This window comes from Esox lucius, chromosome 24 (genome assembly GCF_011004845.1).
Source record: "Esox lucius isolate fEsoLuc1 chromosome 24, fEsoLuc1.pri, whole genome shotgun sequence".
NCBI lineage: Eukaryota > Metazoa > Chordata > Actinopteri > Esociformes > Esocidae > Esox > Esox lucius.
Genome location: NC_047592.1, coordinates 19,722,939 through 19,739,655, shown reverse-complemented (window position 1 = coordinate 19,739,655; position 16,717 = coordinate 19,722,939). Strand labels below are relative to the sequence as shown.

Genomic DNA, 16,717 nt, shown 5'->3' with positions numbered 1-16,717 from the left:
AGTTTAAGTGCTCAGTCATAGGCACGTGAAAAGAGAAGTGTTTTTAACCTGGATTTAAAAATTTATACAACGTCTAAGATCTTCTGGTAGTTTATTCCAGTTTTGTAAAGCATCAGTGCTAAATGCATCTTCTCCATGTTTATTTGGACTCTGGGCTCTACTAGTGTTCACTGAATGGGCCGATTGGATCCATCCATTATGCAATAAATATATTATACTATTATATTATGGTTCTTGTATAATATGAAGATTGTATTTTCAAAATAATCTCATTTACCTTTCATTTTAAAATAATTAATAACTGTAATAGTTGTCTCTATAGACACACGCTTCTCTTTGTCATTTAAAATAATTTCAAAAATATATTAATGGACTTGCATGCAGTGAGTGAATGTTTAGGGTATGCCTGATGTTCACCAGATACACAAACTTATTGCGTTGCGCCGGAAGTCATTCATTGTCAATGAAACAATCTGAAAAGGTACATTTCTGATACAATGTTGCATTGCGGTGTGTTTGGTGTAACGCATGCTTTCAATATTTTCTACTTGTTTGTGGTTTTGCAGTGGTACGACGGAAATTCAAGTTCCCAATGAAAATAGTACATGGCAACGAGCCAACTAATACAAAAAATTGCATGTTTATCAAACGTTGCATTATTTACAGTCAAATCTACATCGTTCAAGCAGAATTTTATAATCTGCTAAAGCCAATAATGGAGTGTCTATTTGCACCCGGGTGAGAATAGTCACACGGCAGCTAATCCGCTATTAAACGGCAGCAAAAATTTGTTGATGCTCTGGTAGGAAGGCCCTACTTTAGTCGTATAGAGCATGTTTTATAGACAGCAAAAATTATCTCCTCCCTGGTTCCATGTGCATCAAGTACCAAAAAGTATGTACAGGTCTTCTGACAGAAAATAACATACTCAAAATGTTGACGTATCTGAAAACATCAAGCGTTACATATTTTTCCGTATTTGACGCATATGTGCTTTTGTAAGGTATACAGATGGAAGCAGGGAGGATAAAATAATGTTTTCAGTCTCTAGAGCAGGGCTATTCAAATCTGGTCCTGGATGGCCGAAACACTTCTGGTTTATGGTTCTACCTGCTAGCTGATTGCCTTCATCTGAAATCTCAGATCTGAATCAGTTCCATATAGTAAGTAAAGGATAAAGCCAGAAATGTTTCGGCCCTCTAGAACCTGAATTAAATAGCCCTGCTTTAGAGAACCTGCTCTATACGACCAAACTGCATACGGCCTACTGCTACCCGGACATCAACTCCAAAAATGATGCTAGGAGCAGGATTTCTACTTATATCTGCACAGTTGAATGAGATAGCCTAGTATAATTGTGGAAAACAGGTGCTGGTGATTCAGCTAAGTTAGAGCAGAATGCTTCACACTGTACAGTAGTTTGATACAATGCTAGCTAACAACAATAGTTAGCTATCTACTAAATGTGTTTTTGACTTGGTTAGGTAGGCTACTATAGCCACTTTAATTATCTTGTTTAGCAGATTATCAAATTGAGCTTGAACAATGTACCGGATACTTGTTTCACCCGAGTACTCGCTCAACCCTATCTACAGAATGTAGGCCTACATTATTATGCAGGATGCCGACAATGCAGAGGATTCTATTTTAATGATAAATCAATGACCACATCTCAGATTACTTTCTCTTCAGTTCACAGTACTGTTTGATAGGAAGAATGTGCGTCTTAGATGACATCCTGTTCATCTCACAGTTAGGAAGAATGAGGATCTGGACGTTCAAATGTGATTCGGTCAAACAGTCTGTTGCTTAATAGGACAGAAAACCAAGAAGAAACCATTTCAGTAAAATGTGGACAAATTATAAAGTAGCTATAACTGTTGTTCCATTCACAAATACAACACTGTTGTAAGTTTATAGTACTTTATACTATAACATGATAACATATAATCAGAAATGCTACTATTTTGTTCAGGGACCAGCAGAGCATTCATGTCTCATTCTCACCGGATTTAGTCTTGGGATATTTTGGTCATCAACTGTCTCATATATAGACATTGGGTTTACATCACTGTTTGATCTGGTCTGCAGTAAAGACAGAAATACATTCTACAACTCAGACATAAACACCAAGCAAGGATGCAAAATAAAAGAGACATTCAAACCAATGCTACTTCTTTCTGGGCCAAAATATTTAACTGATACAATATAAACAGTGTATTATCCACGTATTTACACATTCAGATATACATGATAATCTCAACACACACACTGTAAAATACCTACATCTTTCATTTTTGCAATGTCACCCACATCTGTATAGACTGTAATTTCCATTTGATCATCTGTGTTCAACAAGGAAAAACATAATTCAATCAGAAAAAGGTTAAACAAGTTATCACCAAAACATATTCATCCAGCAGTTAACTCGTTTATTTTGTCTTTTACTAATTTTCAGTAAAATCCCTTAGGCCATATTGTTTAATTTTGTCTAAACAATATCTTAAGCATCCAAGAATATTTCCCATCTTTTTATACAAAGAAAGTATTTCTAATCAATGATGAGAGGCCCATGATTTACTTACCTGTGTTATTACCTTTGCGTTTGTATACAACCACACCTTCAGTGAGGATCATTACCACTGCAACAATGAGGATCCCTGCCACAGCCCCACCTACTGGAATTCCAACTCCAATGTACCACAACGTCTCTGTAAGATGGTTAATAATTGGGATTGTAGACTGTCCAGTGTAATAAGCTCTTATACATCTTACCAAATGTTGTGAAATGGGACATCATATATTATTTTAACAACACAAATGTATGCAGCCTGTTACCTGTTGGATTTGTTTCATTACTACAGCTCACAGTTGTAGAGGCAGATTGCTCACTGACTATGTTGGAGGCGTTGCATATTAAATTGTGATCTCCCTCTCCTGGTGAGAGAATGAACTGCATCTGCTGGTCGCCCCTGTACATCTCATTTCCTCTCTTCCAGATATAGTTGAGGTTGGAGCTGCTAGATGCATTGCACATCATCTGAACTGAACAGGAGCGATTAGCCAATTGCTGGATTTTCTTATAGATCACCAAGTTGGAGACAGGCTCTGACACAAGATAGGATGACACTTCTAAATGAATTACACTGTTCAGCCATAACATTATAACCACCTGCCTTATATTGTGTAGGTCCCCCTTGTGCCGCCAAAACAGCCCTGATGGCAGCTACTTCTTTTCTGCTACTTTTATCTACAGTGCATTCGGAAACCGTCCATAAGCACCCGCAGAGCTCTGAGGGACAAGTATGTAAATTCTTCTTCTTCTATGGGTGTGTGAGAATGTGTATGTTATTGTGTCACTGTGCATAACTGATTTTGAGTGAACAAACATGTACGCAAACATACATCGATTAGCCATAACATTATGACCACCTGCCTAATATTGACCACCTGCTTAGGTCCCCCTTTTGCTGCCAAAACATCCCTGACCCGTCGAGGCATGGACTCCACTAGACCTCTGAAGGTGTGCTGTGGTATCTGGCGCCAAGACGCTAGCGGCAGATCCTTTAAGTCCTGTACGTTGCGAGGTGGAGCCTCCATGGATCGGACTTGTTTGTCCAGCACATCCCAAAGATGCTTGGTTGAATGGAGATCTGGGGAATTTGGAGGCCAAGTCAACACCTTGAACTAGTTGTTGTGTTCCTCAAACCATTCCTAAATCTTTTCTGCTGAAAGAGGCCAAAGCCATCAGGGAATACCTTCCATTGCTCCGTGGTCCATTTCTGATGCTCAGGTGTCCATTGTAGGCACTTTCGGTTGTGGTCACAGGGGTCAGTATGAGCACCCTGACAGGTCTGCAGCTACGCAGCCCCATACGCAATAAACTGCGATGCACTCTGTGTTCTGACAATTTTCAATCAGTACCAGCAATAACATTTTCAGCAATTTGAGCTACAGTAGCTAATCTGTTGGATTGGGCCACACGGGCCAGCCTTCGCTCCCCACGTGCATCATTGAGCCTTGACCGCTCATGACCCTGTCGCCGGTTAACTGCTTTTCCTTCCTTGGAACACTTTCGACCGGTACTGACCACTGTAGACCGGGAACACCCCACAAGGGCTGCAGTTTTGGAGGTGCTCTGACCCAGTCGTCTAGCCATCCCAATTTAGCCGTTGTCAAAGTTGTTCAGATCCCTATGCTTGCCAATTTTTTCTGCTTTTTTCCCCATTTTTTCTGCTTTCAACTTTGAGGACAGAATGTTCACTTGCTGCCTTATACATCCCATCCCCTGACAGGTGCAGTGATAACATGATTATCAGTGTTATTCACATTATTTACCTGTCAGTGGTCATAATGTTTTGGCTGATCGGTAAGAATGATGAGAGGATGAAACTTAAAATGCAACAGCAAATCAACATATTATGCAAGGGTAGTTAAATAAGTAAACAGATAATCAGTCATTGACATACAGTACATTGGAATTTAATGAATATAGGATTCAAACATGTTGATCACCTACCATGGACCTTCAGAGTAATGCTCTTAGATGGAATCTGACCTTTGGCCCCATCGCTAGTAAGTATAAAAACCCCTGAGTCTTGCAGTGTCAGATCTCTGACTGTTAAACTGAAGTTTTTGGGGTTCATCTCTAGTCTCCCCTCAAACTGGGATACAAGTGGATATGTAACATTTTGCTTGTGTTCTGCAATTTCCTTTCCTTGATATGTCCATGCCGCTAATGTTACACCAAACTCCTCTGAGTGACCAGGCAGCTCCACAGATTCCCCCACTCTCTTGTGGATCAACAGAATCTCAGCCACACCTGAAACAAACAGGGCCAGAACATCCATTAACACTGCAACTTTACACTACATTGCCCTTGTTACTTTGAGTTATTTTTTGCCCTTGTTACTTTGAGTTATTGATGCACATTAAGTCCAGTGAAGCAGGAAATATTGTGATTTCTAATAATTACACAATGTAGTGCACTGTTTCCTGCATCATTGGCCTTTCTTGGGGTGTCTTAGGATGGAACAATGTCCACTGACCCCGTCTCAATATCTACACTGCAAATGTCTTCGTACTGGGGGTCTAGTGTCAATCATCCTGTCTAGTCTAATTCATACTGTCTTATTTGGTATCTTGTTGGATCTTGTATGCTCACTCTAATCGGATCTTAGATGGACATTATCCCTAACACCATGCCTCAGGACTACCTGACAAGATTACTCCAAAGTCCAAAAGGTCATGTTGCTGATCAAGCAAGGAATTATCACAGGCTTTCAGAACTGATTAAAGTCAATCATAGTGTTAAACATGGGATTTTAAGCATTGAATTGTGGGCAATATTAACCCAGCAAGTGAGCAAAGTAGTTGACTCATTCTGGACCGTCACCTAAGATGGCATCTGGTTTCAATGAGGACTCCCTCAGTAGGAAAGTGGCAAAGGCGAGGGCTTTGGGCTAAAACACATAATCATTTAACCATCCTATGATATGGCCAAGCCCCCCCCCCCACCAGCAACAAAACATGTGGAGTGATATATAAGCTTGTGAAGAAGATCCTGTGGTAGGTGTACTGGCTTCTGATTGTGATAACAGAATAGTAACTCAAAATATAAAATAAAAATACAAAATATCTGGAAAAAAACATTTAAATAGGTTTCCCAATTAGTTGCAATGCAGTGCAGTTGCCTCTAATTGGGGACAACCAAAACTCAAGCTTTGAGATGGCTAGAGGCCCCTACCCAGGGCCTGAAATGGCCACTTTGAATTTGATGCCAGCAACAGGTTTAAAAAATGCTGGGGCAGGGGCAACAGAAGACTGGAATAGTTGTGTAATACAGAACGTAATAAAGAACCTTGTGGAACATCTCACAACTAATTAGGTTGACTGGCAACAAGACATTGACACGATTGGGTATAAAAAGAGCATCCCAGAGAGGATGAGTCTTTCAGAGGTAAAGATGGGGAGGGGTTCAACACTCAGTGAAAGACTGCACTGAAATAAAAAATTGGAAAAAATTAAAGAATGTTTCTCAGCGTAAAATTGCCAAGAGTTTGGGTATCTCCTAATCTATGGTACTTAATATAATTCAAAGATTCTGAGGATTCTGAGAAATCTTTGTATGCAAGGGACAAGGCCAAAAACAATATCAGATGACCCTCAGGCAGTGCTGCATTAAAAACAGACAACATTCTGTTGTGGACATCACTTCACGAGCTCCGGAACACATCTGAAAACCATTGTCTGTGAACACAGTACGTCGCTGCATCCACAAATGGAAGTTTGCAGTTTGCAATGTCTGGACTATTGCCACACAATGTTGGCTGGGCTCCTTGTTTGTGCCATCCCTGCTTGGGCTCCCTACTTGTGCGCAGTTCAGAAGTCAACATCTGTGATTGCATGGTGTGTATGCAAAAAAGGAGACAAATGCAGGGAGGCAGTCAAAGTATATGTATTGCGTTACTCTATCAAAATGGAGGTAGCACTCAAATAGCGCACAATCAATCAATCAATCAAATGTATTTATAAAGCCCTTTTTACAACAGCAGTTGTCACAAAGTGCTTTACAGAGACACCCAGCCTTAAACCCCAAGGAGCAAACAACAGTAGCGTTGAATTTCAGTGGCTAGGAAAAACTCCCTAAGAAGGTCGAATTTTAGGAAGAAACCTAGAGAGGATCCAGGCTCAGAGGGGTGACCAGTCCTCTTCTGGCTGTGCTGGGTGAGATATTAAGAGTCCAATTGGAATACTAAATACATTTCTCTGGGCTAAATCCAGAGTTTATTTGATTTTAGACTAGGTCAGAAGTATGACCAGGTGGACAAGGACAGGGACAGCAACGGGCCCCCAAACCAGGTCTTTCGCAGGTGTGGACCAAGACCTTATCTCCTCCTAAAATTTAAAATTGGAGGAGACTGAGAAAGGTTAGTAGTGCATTCCTCATATCCCCCAGCACAATAATATAGCAGCGTAACACCTTGGAACTGAGACGGGGGGGTCCGGTGACACTGTGGCCCTACCCGGGGGGAGGCCCCGGACAGGGCCAAACAGGCAAGAAATCAATCCACCCACATTGCCAGGCATCAACCAAAGGGACACCCACCAACCGCAACCCCCCTGAATGAGGGCCGAGTATTGCTAGCAGCATACAGCCCAATTGCACAAGTGCGCAACAGAGAGTCAACAACAAGCCAGTGACTCTTCCCCCGAAAGGCATTGGAGGGAGGGCATCCCAGTGGCGACGAGAGCCCACCTGGCAAGACAGCAAGGGTGGACAGTATCAAGCCTACTGGTCACCTTCACGCCCCGGGCCAGGCTACACCTACTTATAAACCGTGCTGTAGAGATTAGTTTTTAGTAGACACTTGAAAGTTTGCACTGAGTTTGCATTTCTAACCTTAATTGGCAGATCATTCCACAGGAGTGGAGCTCTATGAGAAAAGGCCCTGCCGCCAGCTGTTTGGTTAGAAATTGTAGGTACAATTAAAAGGCCTGCATTTTGCGATCTAAGGTTACGTGTAGGTATGTATAGCTGGATCATTTCAGCAAGGTAAGTAGGAGCAAGTCCATGTATTGATTTATAGGTTAAGAGTAAAACCTTAAAATCAGCCCTAACCCTAACAGGCAGCCAATGTAAGGATGCCAGGACAGGAGTAATGTGTTCAATTCTAATTTTTGCAATGTTTCGAAGATGAAAATAAGCAACTCTTGAGACATATTTTATATGTTCTTCAAAGGAGAGGTCAGGGTCAAGGGTAACGCCAAGGTTTTTTACAGTTTTTTTACAAGCCCCCACAGTCACCAGATCTCAACCCAATAGAGCATCTTTGGGATGTGGTGGAACGGGATCTTCATGCCCTGGATGTGCATCCCACAAATCTCCATCAACTGCAAGATACTATCCTATCAAAATGGGCCAACATTTCTAAAGAATGCTTTCAGCACCTTGTTCAATCAATGCCACGTATAAGGCAGTTCTGAAGGCGAAAGGGGGTCAAACACAATATTAGTATGGTGTTCCTAATAATCCTTTAAGTGAGTGTATGTCTATGCTTATCAGCATGTTGTTATTTTTATGTAAATAAAAAAAATTATAATTCCTTTGTCCTTCAAAGGAATTGGAGGCTTTTCTTCTTGAAGGTTATGCCACTACACACAATTCAGGACTTGTGGCCTTACTTATTTGGTATTAATATATGTTTAGGTGCTTCCGTTATTTAGTCCATCACTCGTAAATCAATTTCTCTCTATGCAGACAATTCAGTGATTTCATTCTCTCATAGGATGAGATGGGATGAGATGAAAGCAGAGAGGCAGCTCAGAACTGGCGGATCGGTAACTGTCAGTTGTACTCTCTTAATATGGGAAAAAGCAATTATATTTTATTTGGCTGTAATATCAGGCTGTATAGATCAGCAAGTGTTAACATCGTGGTTGGTGAAAATTACAACCAAAGTTATCAAGACTGCATTTTGAGACGGTGTTAGATCATATGTTTGCTGATTGGACAGAAAGTTATTTCAGTGAAATGTTTTGCCAGGATAGCAACATTTTTCAATATGTCTACCTTGCAAAAGTATTAAGGCAGCTACTTCATGGCATAGCAGCTCCACAAACATTATTTAAAAACACACTAACCAACCACTCAGAATAAATAAATAAGCTTTATACTTTGCCTTAACCTACATTCTGATGTTGGCTCATCTCAACTCCAATGGCTAAAGTTGAATAAATTAATGATTCAGATTAAGGTGGGACTGGCTCGCAAGATTCAGCTTGACTCGTTCTGTCCGTATCAAAAATGTTAATTCAGCAAGGAGTACATCCTCATTCCACGAGAAGCATTTTCACTAACTTGATACCATCCGTTATAAAAGCTGAACTGGTCCAACATGGCTATGGTAGACTGGAACAAGCTCCCGGTTGCTGCTTAGGTTTAAACAATCCTGTATGGCGAAGTCAATGACGGAAATAAGAGTGTTGGAGTTGGATTTGAGTAAAATATGTTAATATGTTTTAGGGTTGTTGGTGTTATGATTGAACTTTTGGAACGTCACCTTGTGCATTGCCCAAATGTCCTGGCTCTTTATGGGAGTACAATGGAAACAAGCCATTGGACTTCATTGGGTTTATATTCTCAATAGTTTGCAATATCGCACTTCATTGCAATATTCATGTACGCTGCTCAAATAAATTAAGGGGAACACGTAATCATCACAGTAAAACACCAAGTCAATTCAAGTTCAGGGACATCAATCTGTCCACTTAGGAAACATAAGTGATTGTGAATCAATGTCAGCTGTTGGGCAACAGGTGCACTGAAGAGGCAACAGCAAGACAACCCCTAAAAAATTGTTTTGAAGATGGTGGCCACAGACAATTGTTCTCTCCTCTTCCTTCCTAGCTGATTCTTCTCTAGTTATGTGTTTTGCTAATGTCCTTGTCCCTACATTTAGGTTACACAGGTAGTCCAGCTCCTCCAGGATAGCACATCCATTTGTGTCGTTGCAAGAAGGTTTGCTGTGTCTCCCAGTACCAGGAAAGGGGCCCTTACACAAGATGGACAGGGCTATAGAAGGGCATGAAACCAGCAGCTGGAGCGGTATCTGCTCCTTTATACAAGGAGGAACAGGAGCAGCATGTGGCATGAGGGCCTGACGTCCTCTAATGGGACCTGTGTCCCACCTTATTTAATAAAATAATTAAAGGTGCACAGTGTAGAATTCTGCCTATAATGTTTACACTAAATACATTTTTTAAAACTTGTCTCCTCCTCTCCTCCACTTACCAAACAAGACCAAAATAGTATTATCTAGTCCAGAGTGGTTTAGGGTGGGGGGATAGTATTATCTAGTCCAGGGTGGTTTATGGTGGGGGGGAGTAGTATTATCTAGTCCAGGGTGGTTTATGGTGGGGGGGGGGGTAGTATTATCTAGTTCAGGGTGGTTTATGGTGGGGGGGGGTAGTATTATCTAGTTCAGGGTGGTTTATGGTGGGGGGTAGTATTATCTAGTTCAGGGTGGTTTATGGTGGGGGGGGTAGTAGTATCTAGTTCAGGGTGGTTTATGGTGGGGGGGTAGTATTATCTAGTTCAGGGTGGTTTATGGTGGGGGGGTAGTATTATCTAGTTCAGGGTGGTTTATGGTGGGGGGGTAGTATTATCTAGTTCAGGGTGGTTTATGGTGGGGGGGTAGTATTTTCTAGTTCAGGGTGGTTTATGGTGGGGGGTAGTATTATCTAGTTCAGGGTGGTTAATGGTGGGGGGATAGTATTATCTAGTCCAGGGTTGTTGGGGGGGTCGTATTAGCTAGTCCAGGGTGGTTTAATGTGGGTGATAGTACTCTGAGGGCTGGTTTCGCAGACATGGATTAAGCCTAGTCCAGGACTAAAATAACAAGCTCAATGGAGTTTTCAATTGAACTTGATTTTTAAATATTTTGTGGTGTTATTTTTCACTCTTATGGTTCTCTGTACTAGACAAAACTAGGTGTTTTGGTGGAAGAATTGATAACATTATAAGGAAAAAAAATGTATATATCATAAACCAATTATTTTTCATGGCACGGCACTGTACTCTCTGTTTTTTTATTACTTTTAATAAAAGCAGCATTACTATGTTATGTGTATCTGAACCAAAATAGTTTGTTGGTGTTGCACAGAATAATAAAGTAAGAACATTTGTAGCCAATCATGAAGCATTCTACATTTAACACACATCATGCATGAACCAACAAGGAAGTTACAGAAAACAAACTGATTTTCCGCTCAACTAGAAAACCCATGCTATACAAAAAAAAAAGAATGTGTTGAAACGTACCATAGTGGAGTATAGACAGTAGTAGTATTCCCTGATTGAAGCAGTAGGAGAAGGGACCAGCAGGCATCGTTCAGTGGGTGACTTCAGTTTTATAAAACAATCCCTGTAAGTTAACTTCAAAAGGAAGTCACAATCTAAAGTTGCTCACTGAAAATAACCCTTTTCTCAGCCTCAGAATTAGACAATGTATGGAGAGATAGAGTGTTTGGTATTACAGTGACAGTCAGTTTAGTGGAGGAGGGGTTGGTGTGCGGGTTTCCTAGCTACTGGGTTTGTGGTTTAAAGCTTGTTAGTTGAAGGGCAAAAAAAGTAAATTTCTGGCTAGGATTATGTAACTATAGGTAAATTCTTAGGTAAATGCTTGTAGCTCATGACCTGAATATAGTAGAAATGACCAGCCAGATGATGGCGCCTGCTATTGAAATGAAGTTAAATTCTTAAACTTCAGATGTTGAAAAAAGAAAGGGTGTCCATTGTTCCTCACCCTCCCCTGATCAAGAATAGGAACTTTTTATAATCATGGCGTAACTATTGTTGGATCTATTGAAACTAGAAATTTGAAGAAGATGGCTGCATTTGTACATACTTGGAACGCTCCCACAACTAGCACCGGCCGGAGATCGCTTCGGTTTCGGTTTCGGCTCTCATACACAGCGGTTAGTTCTCCGTAGCACACCAACTTTATGCTCGGTTGAAATATGGGTAGATAAGGGCTGGCAACATTGTAAACACTTTCATAATCACCATTAGATGAATATTGGATTACATGAATGCTTCGTTAAAGAGCTATTGAGATTTGAAGAGCCGAATGTCTGTCGAATGTCCAACCTAAAACAAACTTCACCGCAGTAACCCTAGTTGGGTGGATGTTGACTATACACTTGCATAGGAGTTAGTCGCCGTAATAGCTACTTTAAATTGTATACTGCAGTTAGATTAACGAGGTTCTAAGCTTTCTGCACATATATAATATGCCTATAACAGAAAAAAAATATTTACAACACTATGCATAAATGCATCCGGGCTGCGGTACATCTGAAACCCACATTATTTTGATGTAGGCGAGATATGCCTGCAGAAGGGCTTGCATGACTTTTGCTGCAAGCTCACTCAGTGGGTCAGTGCAGCTGAGCTGATACGCATGAAACAAACGCCCCCCCACCACCCAAACCCCACTTACTGACAATTGTAACCATTCTAGTTTTTCTATCTGTGACAGTTGGTGTCTGTGACGATATGTTGCTTTTTCGCTGGAAAACTGACTGAAGGAACTGACTGCTGTCTATTCTTGTCTGTCTGACCATACAGATATAATTATATAACTAAAATTATCAAGGACAACCCCAAGATACAAGTAAAAAAAACACAACACTGGACTAAAGAGCTGATGACCTGGTTTTGACTTGGTTTATGTGTTTTTTTACGTAGTCCTCCTGAACAGGTCCATTTTAAAGGAAACACAAAACAAAAGCAACTCAGTTCTCCTTCTACTGACACTGGCCTTGAATAAACACTTCGCTCTCTCACCTATAAAGCTATAAAACGCTAACGAAATTTTTGCCGTTTGACTCCTCATACCTTTACATTTTGATCTTTCACATATAAATGCTTTAGGTGACCATTATCAAGCCATTAGAGCCGTTTTTTTTTTTCTTTGGCATTTTTACTTGCATTATAACCTGCAATTTGAAGGGATTTTTATTTGGATTTCATATAATGGACATACATAAAATAGTCCAAGTTGGTGATGTAAAATTAAAAAAAAAAAACTTTTGTATTCATCCCCTTTGTGATGAACCCCCTAAATAAGATCTGGTACAACCAATTACTTTAAGAATTAGTTAATAATTAGTTAAATTTAGTCCACCTGTGTTAAATGTAAGTGCCACATAGTCTGTCCCATTATCTCGGTATATACACACCTGTTCCAAATTGGTAGGTGTGTTTTGTAAATCAAAAGATACAAACCCCCCAAAATCCCATTTTAACTCCAGGTCATAAAGGCAACATAATAGGCCCAATGCCAAGGGGGGTGAGCAATACACAGCATGCTTTAGTTGGCAGTAAAGTGAGTTAAACACTTTTCCAGTAGCCTCGTGCTTGGTTTAGGCAAAAAAGAAAACCTGTCAGTAGCGAGCACTCTGTTCGCATTGGACTAAAAAGGAAACCACCACCTTTGCAGATACTTTTTTCAATACAGGGGCTTTTTTGAGGGGTTCCTTTGGAGCGGTGACAATACACCAGAAATGTAAGCAAACCACACCAGGTTGGGCACATGAAAAAATGCATTGCTGCAATGGAAAGACTGAACGGTTTCTACACACTCTAAATAACATCTTGACATTGCTGTCTTGGAAGACCCCTTTTCAATGAAATATCAATTTAATAATTTAAAAACTAAGTGCGTTGTTGTAGAGCTTCCGTAGTGTAATGTCTTAATTTAGATTAAGTTGGATATAAAATATTAAAGGGGGGCAGCAATGTGGTTGAAATTCTGTAATGCTGCCAGCTCACTTTTACAGTAATGCTGAAGAGGAAATGATACATAGCCACAGTACAGCAATAACCAGCTCCTCAGAACTCCTCCAAGAGGATATGACATCATGGAAGAACTTTTCTTTTCAGGCACACCCTTCCCTAAAAAAGTAACAATGTTACTTACCTAATATAAATATGGAGAATAATACATCTATCTATAATATATCCAACACTAAACAAACAACAGCAAGTGGGCCAATTCCAGTGACAACCAAACCTGACCAAATCACAGCACCACCTGATGCCAGATCCTTCTTCCTCCGCGCAATGTTCTTGCCATCATTCCAGAACATGTTAATCTTTGTCCACAATACTTCTTAAGGTCAGGCCATCCTGTTTCTGAGGCTAATTAGTGTTTTTCCAACCAGTGAAGTCCAGCCTCTATAGTCTGCTTGGTTTAATGTTCTGTGGATGGTAGTGGCACACACAATATAAATAATGATAGCTGGCACTTAACCTTTTAGCAACTATTTAATTTCAAATCTTCAGCGCTGGAACACAGAGCTTCAAAAAATGTCCCTGTCCAAATACTTTGTGAGTTAACTGTATAATAATTAACACACTCATTGTGAAGACCAACATTTATATTAGGCCTCAAACAATAGGTTGTATGATAAGTAGATGATAATGACAACATCCATTTACTGTAAGAAAGCCCTCATGCCATCTGGTGGATATGAAGGCTATGAAGAAACAAATAACAAAGCTACAGGTATTGCAACAGTACAGTCCAAGAACATTTAGAAAACAAGTAACTCATACTGTTTTGTGTAACTCTGTTTATGTTACAGAATTATATGTTATTGTATCACTGGAAAGACAGCATTAATGCATTAATGATGATATATTTCGATACATTTCAAATGCCAATCCAAAACACTAGAAGTGGCTATAGTCTTTGGTAACATCATTCACCATGAATACAACATGCAATCGGAACAAATCATCAAGTTAACATATAAATACTTCCAGCACAAAATGTTGTTCTATATGTGAGTCACTGGTGTAATTTCCCCTGTAATAAATATAATTGGTTCATTGACTAATTGATAGAACACATGTGTAGTAGCACCTAGTTGCTTCTAATTCTTCTATGCCACCTTTTGAAGTCAGTCTAACTACAACCAGTATTTGAAAAACAAGCAAACCAAACGATCTTTTTACTTATAGAACACAAAATTACACATGGTATGCACGATCAAAAAACTGTGTTGCTTCTAACGTCCCTAACTTCAAACTAAAATTAACCACATCCAATCAATTACACTATAACGTAGTACTATCTGACTGGAAGCTCAAAATACTGAAGTATTATCTGACCTAAACATTACTAAATCATGCATTTTAAACCAATACATTTCTTATGGGTTTTCATGAAATCGTTTTTTTAGCATTTTAACTGTTTTTAAACTAAATATTTATTTCAGATGAACTAGTCCCTATTTGGCTCTTACAACATGAATGGAATTTAAGTAGTTCTTTAGCATTTTCTTCTTTTAAAGGCACTAACATAGGAAACATTAATTATTGTGTCTGATGAGATTAGCCAGATGTGTGCCTGACCCCTGGGCACTACCACCCCCTGTGTTTTTCCCATTTATCAGTCTCCATTTATTGTGTGGTGTGTTTATTGTCCAGGGTGTCTAATGAAAAGTCTGAACTCTTGCTTTAATAATCAGTTAAAACCCAAAACCTGAAAAACCTCTCACTTTCCATCTTGCAACATGTGCCTTCATATGTGTGTGCAAATATTCATGTTTTCTGTTCCTCAACTGAAAGTGTGTCCTTGACATGCCACTAGAGGACCTATAATATCAACACAAACATTCTGTTAGGAGATACTTAGATATACTCTATAACAGACCGTTAGTTTCATATCCTTTCAGTAGATGACTGATCTAGTCAAACCGTGGGATGTGATTGGCTTTACCTGATAATAGACCGATTCAGACTCTGGTAACAGTGTTGTTTCTGTAGGAGGTGGGGACAATAAAATATCACCATAATTATACAGTAATGTGCAAAACAACATAGGCAACAGCTATTCAAAATGGGATCAAAAGGTTTTAGGTAATGATAAGAATTGTCTTAGCATAGGTCCCATTAACAGAACCAGATGCTTTTGACAACAAATTAAACTGCCATATTGCTGACTCTACCCCACTATCTGAAACTCAAATTGTCAGATTTGACAGTCTGTCAACTTGAGAAAGGTTGTACCTGTCTTCAACTCAGAATAGACTGGATTTTTGGGGGGATCAGCTGGCTTTTCTGCAGTTTTCAAAACAGCTCGTACGCATCTGTTTTTGAAAGAAATCACGGTGTCACGGAGGAGCTGTCCTTGAAGATCGAATGTCTCTTATGAGTGAATGAGTGAGTTAGTGAGTGAATGACTGACTGGCTGGCTGACCACCTGTTCATAGATAGATTAGTGGTTTGAGATGCAGACCGCTAAACAAAAAGTTTCCGCATTGGAATTTCACCAAAATCAAAAAAATATATGCTTTAGGATTTGATTTCAGATGGACAAAAACTTAATTGCCTACAACCTTCGGTAACTACGTTATAGTAAGCCTAAACTAAAAGTATTTACGTTTATATTGCGACTACTTCTGGTGGTTATATGTCATGGAGCTCCGTCCCCTAGAGGGGCTTTAGCTCCTAGTGGTTTACCCGTCATGTCAGCGGCCATACTGAAAACTCATTATGCAATATGCATCAGCCAATCAGGGCACGCCTGCCCCTATATATGACCCTTGAGGCCAGAGAACACCCTCCCTTTTTATTCTGCAAAAGCTTGCTGAGTTCATCTGATAACTTATTTATTTTGCTTCAGCCTGAGAAATTTAGTCGTCTGTATTCTTAAGTTTTTCATCTGAACAAGAAGAAATTGCCGTTGCTCCGAACTGTCACCGGATCAGGACCCTTATCGTTCGCGTGCTTCCTGCCTGGAACCAGCCAACGCTCGCAAGGGTTTCAGTGACAACTAGGCCTGCTCCTTCTGTGCTGCTTTGTCCCTCTTTACACGTATAGAGAGGGCAAACTTTTTCTAAAAGGAAGTGGACGTCTCCGCCGTGTTGGATTCCAGCAGCGACAACGACGAGATGTCTGAGGAGGACTCGACTCCCCTGACTCAGACAGACCCGCTCCTCTCCCACGTGGGTTGTGGTGGCGGGTCTCATGCTTCTCCCTCTCTCCGGGGAGAACATGGGTTCCCCTCCTCCTCAGGGCATCCTTCGTATTGTTACTTTTTTTTGTATTCCCAAGCCCCTCATCTCGTGATGTGTGGTGCGCAAGTGTTTTTTGTTGTGCTTATGTGGAACGGAAACGATTCCCGTTCGCTTGAGCTCAACATCC

General features: G+C 40.3%; 1 protein-coding gene across 5 annotated transcripts in view; it reads right to left on the bottom strand.

Moving 5' to 3' along the window:
• Window positions 1–297: 297 nt before the first annotated feature.
• The window catches only part of LOC105009346 (natural killer cell receptor 2B4-like), a 28,480-nt gene continuing 12,060 nt past the window's right edge, over window positions 298–16,717 (bottom strand). The window contains exons 5-10 of one of the 5 annotated variants that reach the window (XM_034290397.1): window positions 4,520–4,822; window positions 2,839–3,108; window positions 2,586–2,711; window positions 2,287–2,345; window positions 2,008–2,085; window positions 298–1,808 (exon numbers count right to left, since the gene is read on the bottom strand). In XM_034290397.1, coding sequence (XP_034146288.1) covers window positions 1,794–1,808; window positions 2,008–2,085; window positions 2,287–2,345; window positions 2,586–2,711; window positions 2,839–3,108; window positions 4,520–4,822 — 851 coding nt within the window. In that variant the 3' untranslated portion in view covers window positions 298–1,793. The remainder of the gene's footprint in view (window positions 1,809–2,007; window positions 2,086–2,286; window positions 2,346–2,585; window positions 2,712–2,838; window positions 3,109–4,519; window positions 4,823–16,717) is intronic. The other 4 variants (XM_034290394.1, XM_034290395.1, XM_034290393.1 and 1 more) reach the window with 4 other exon arrangements.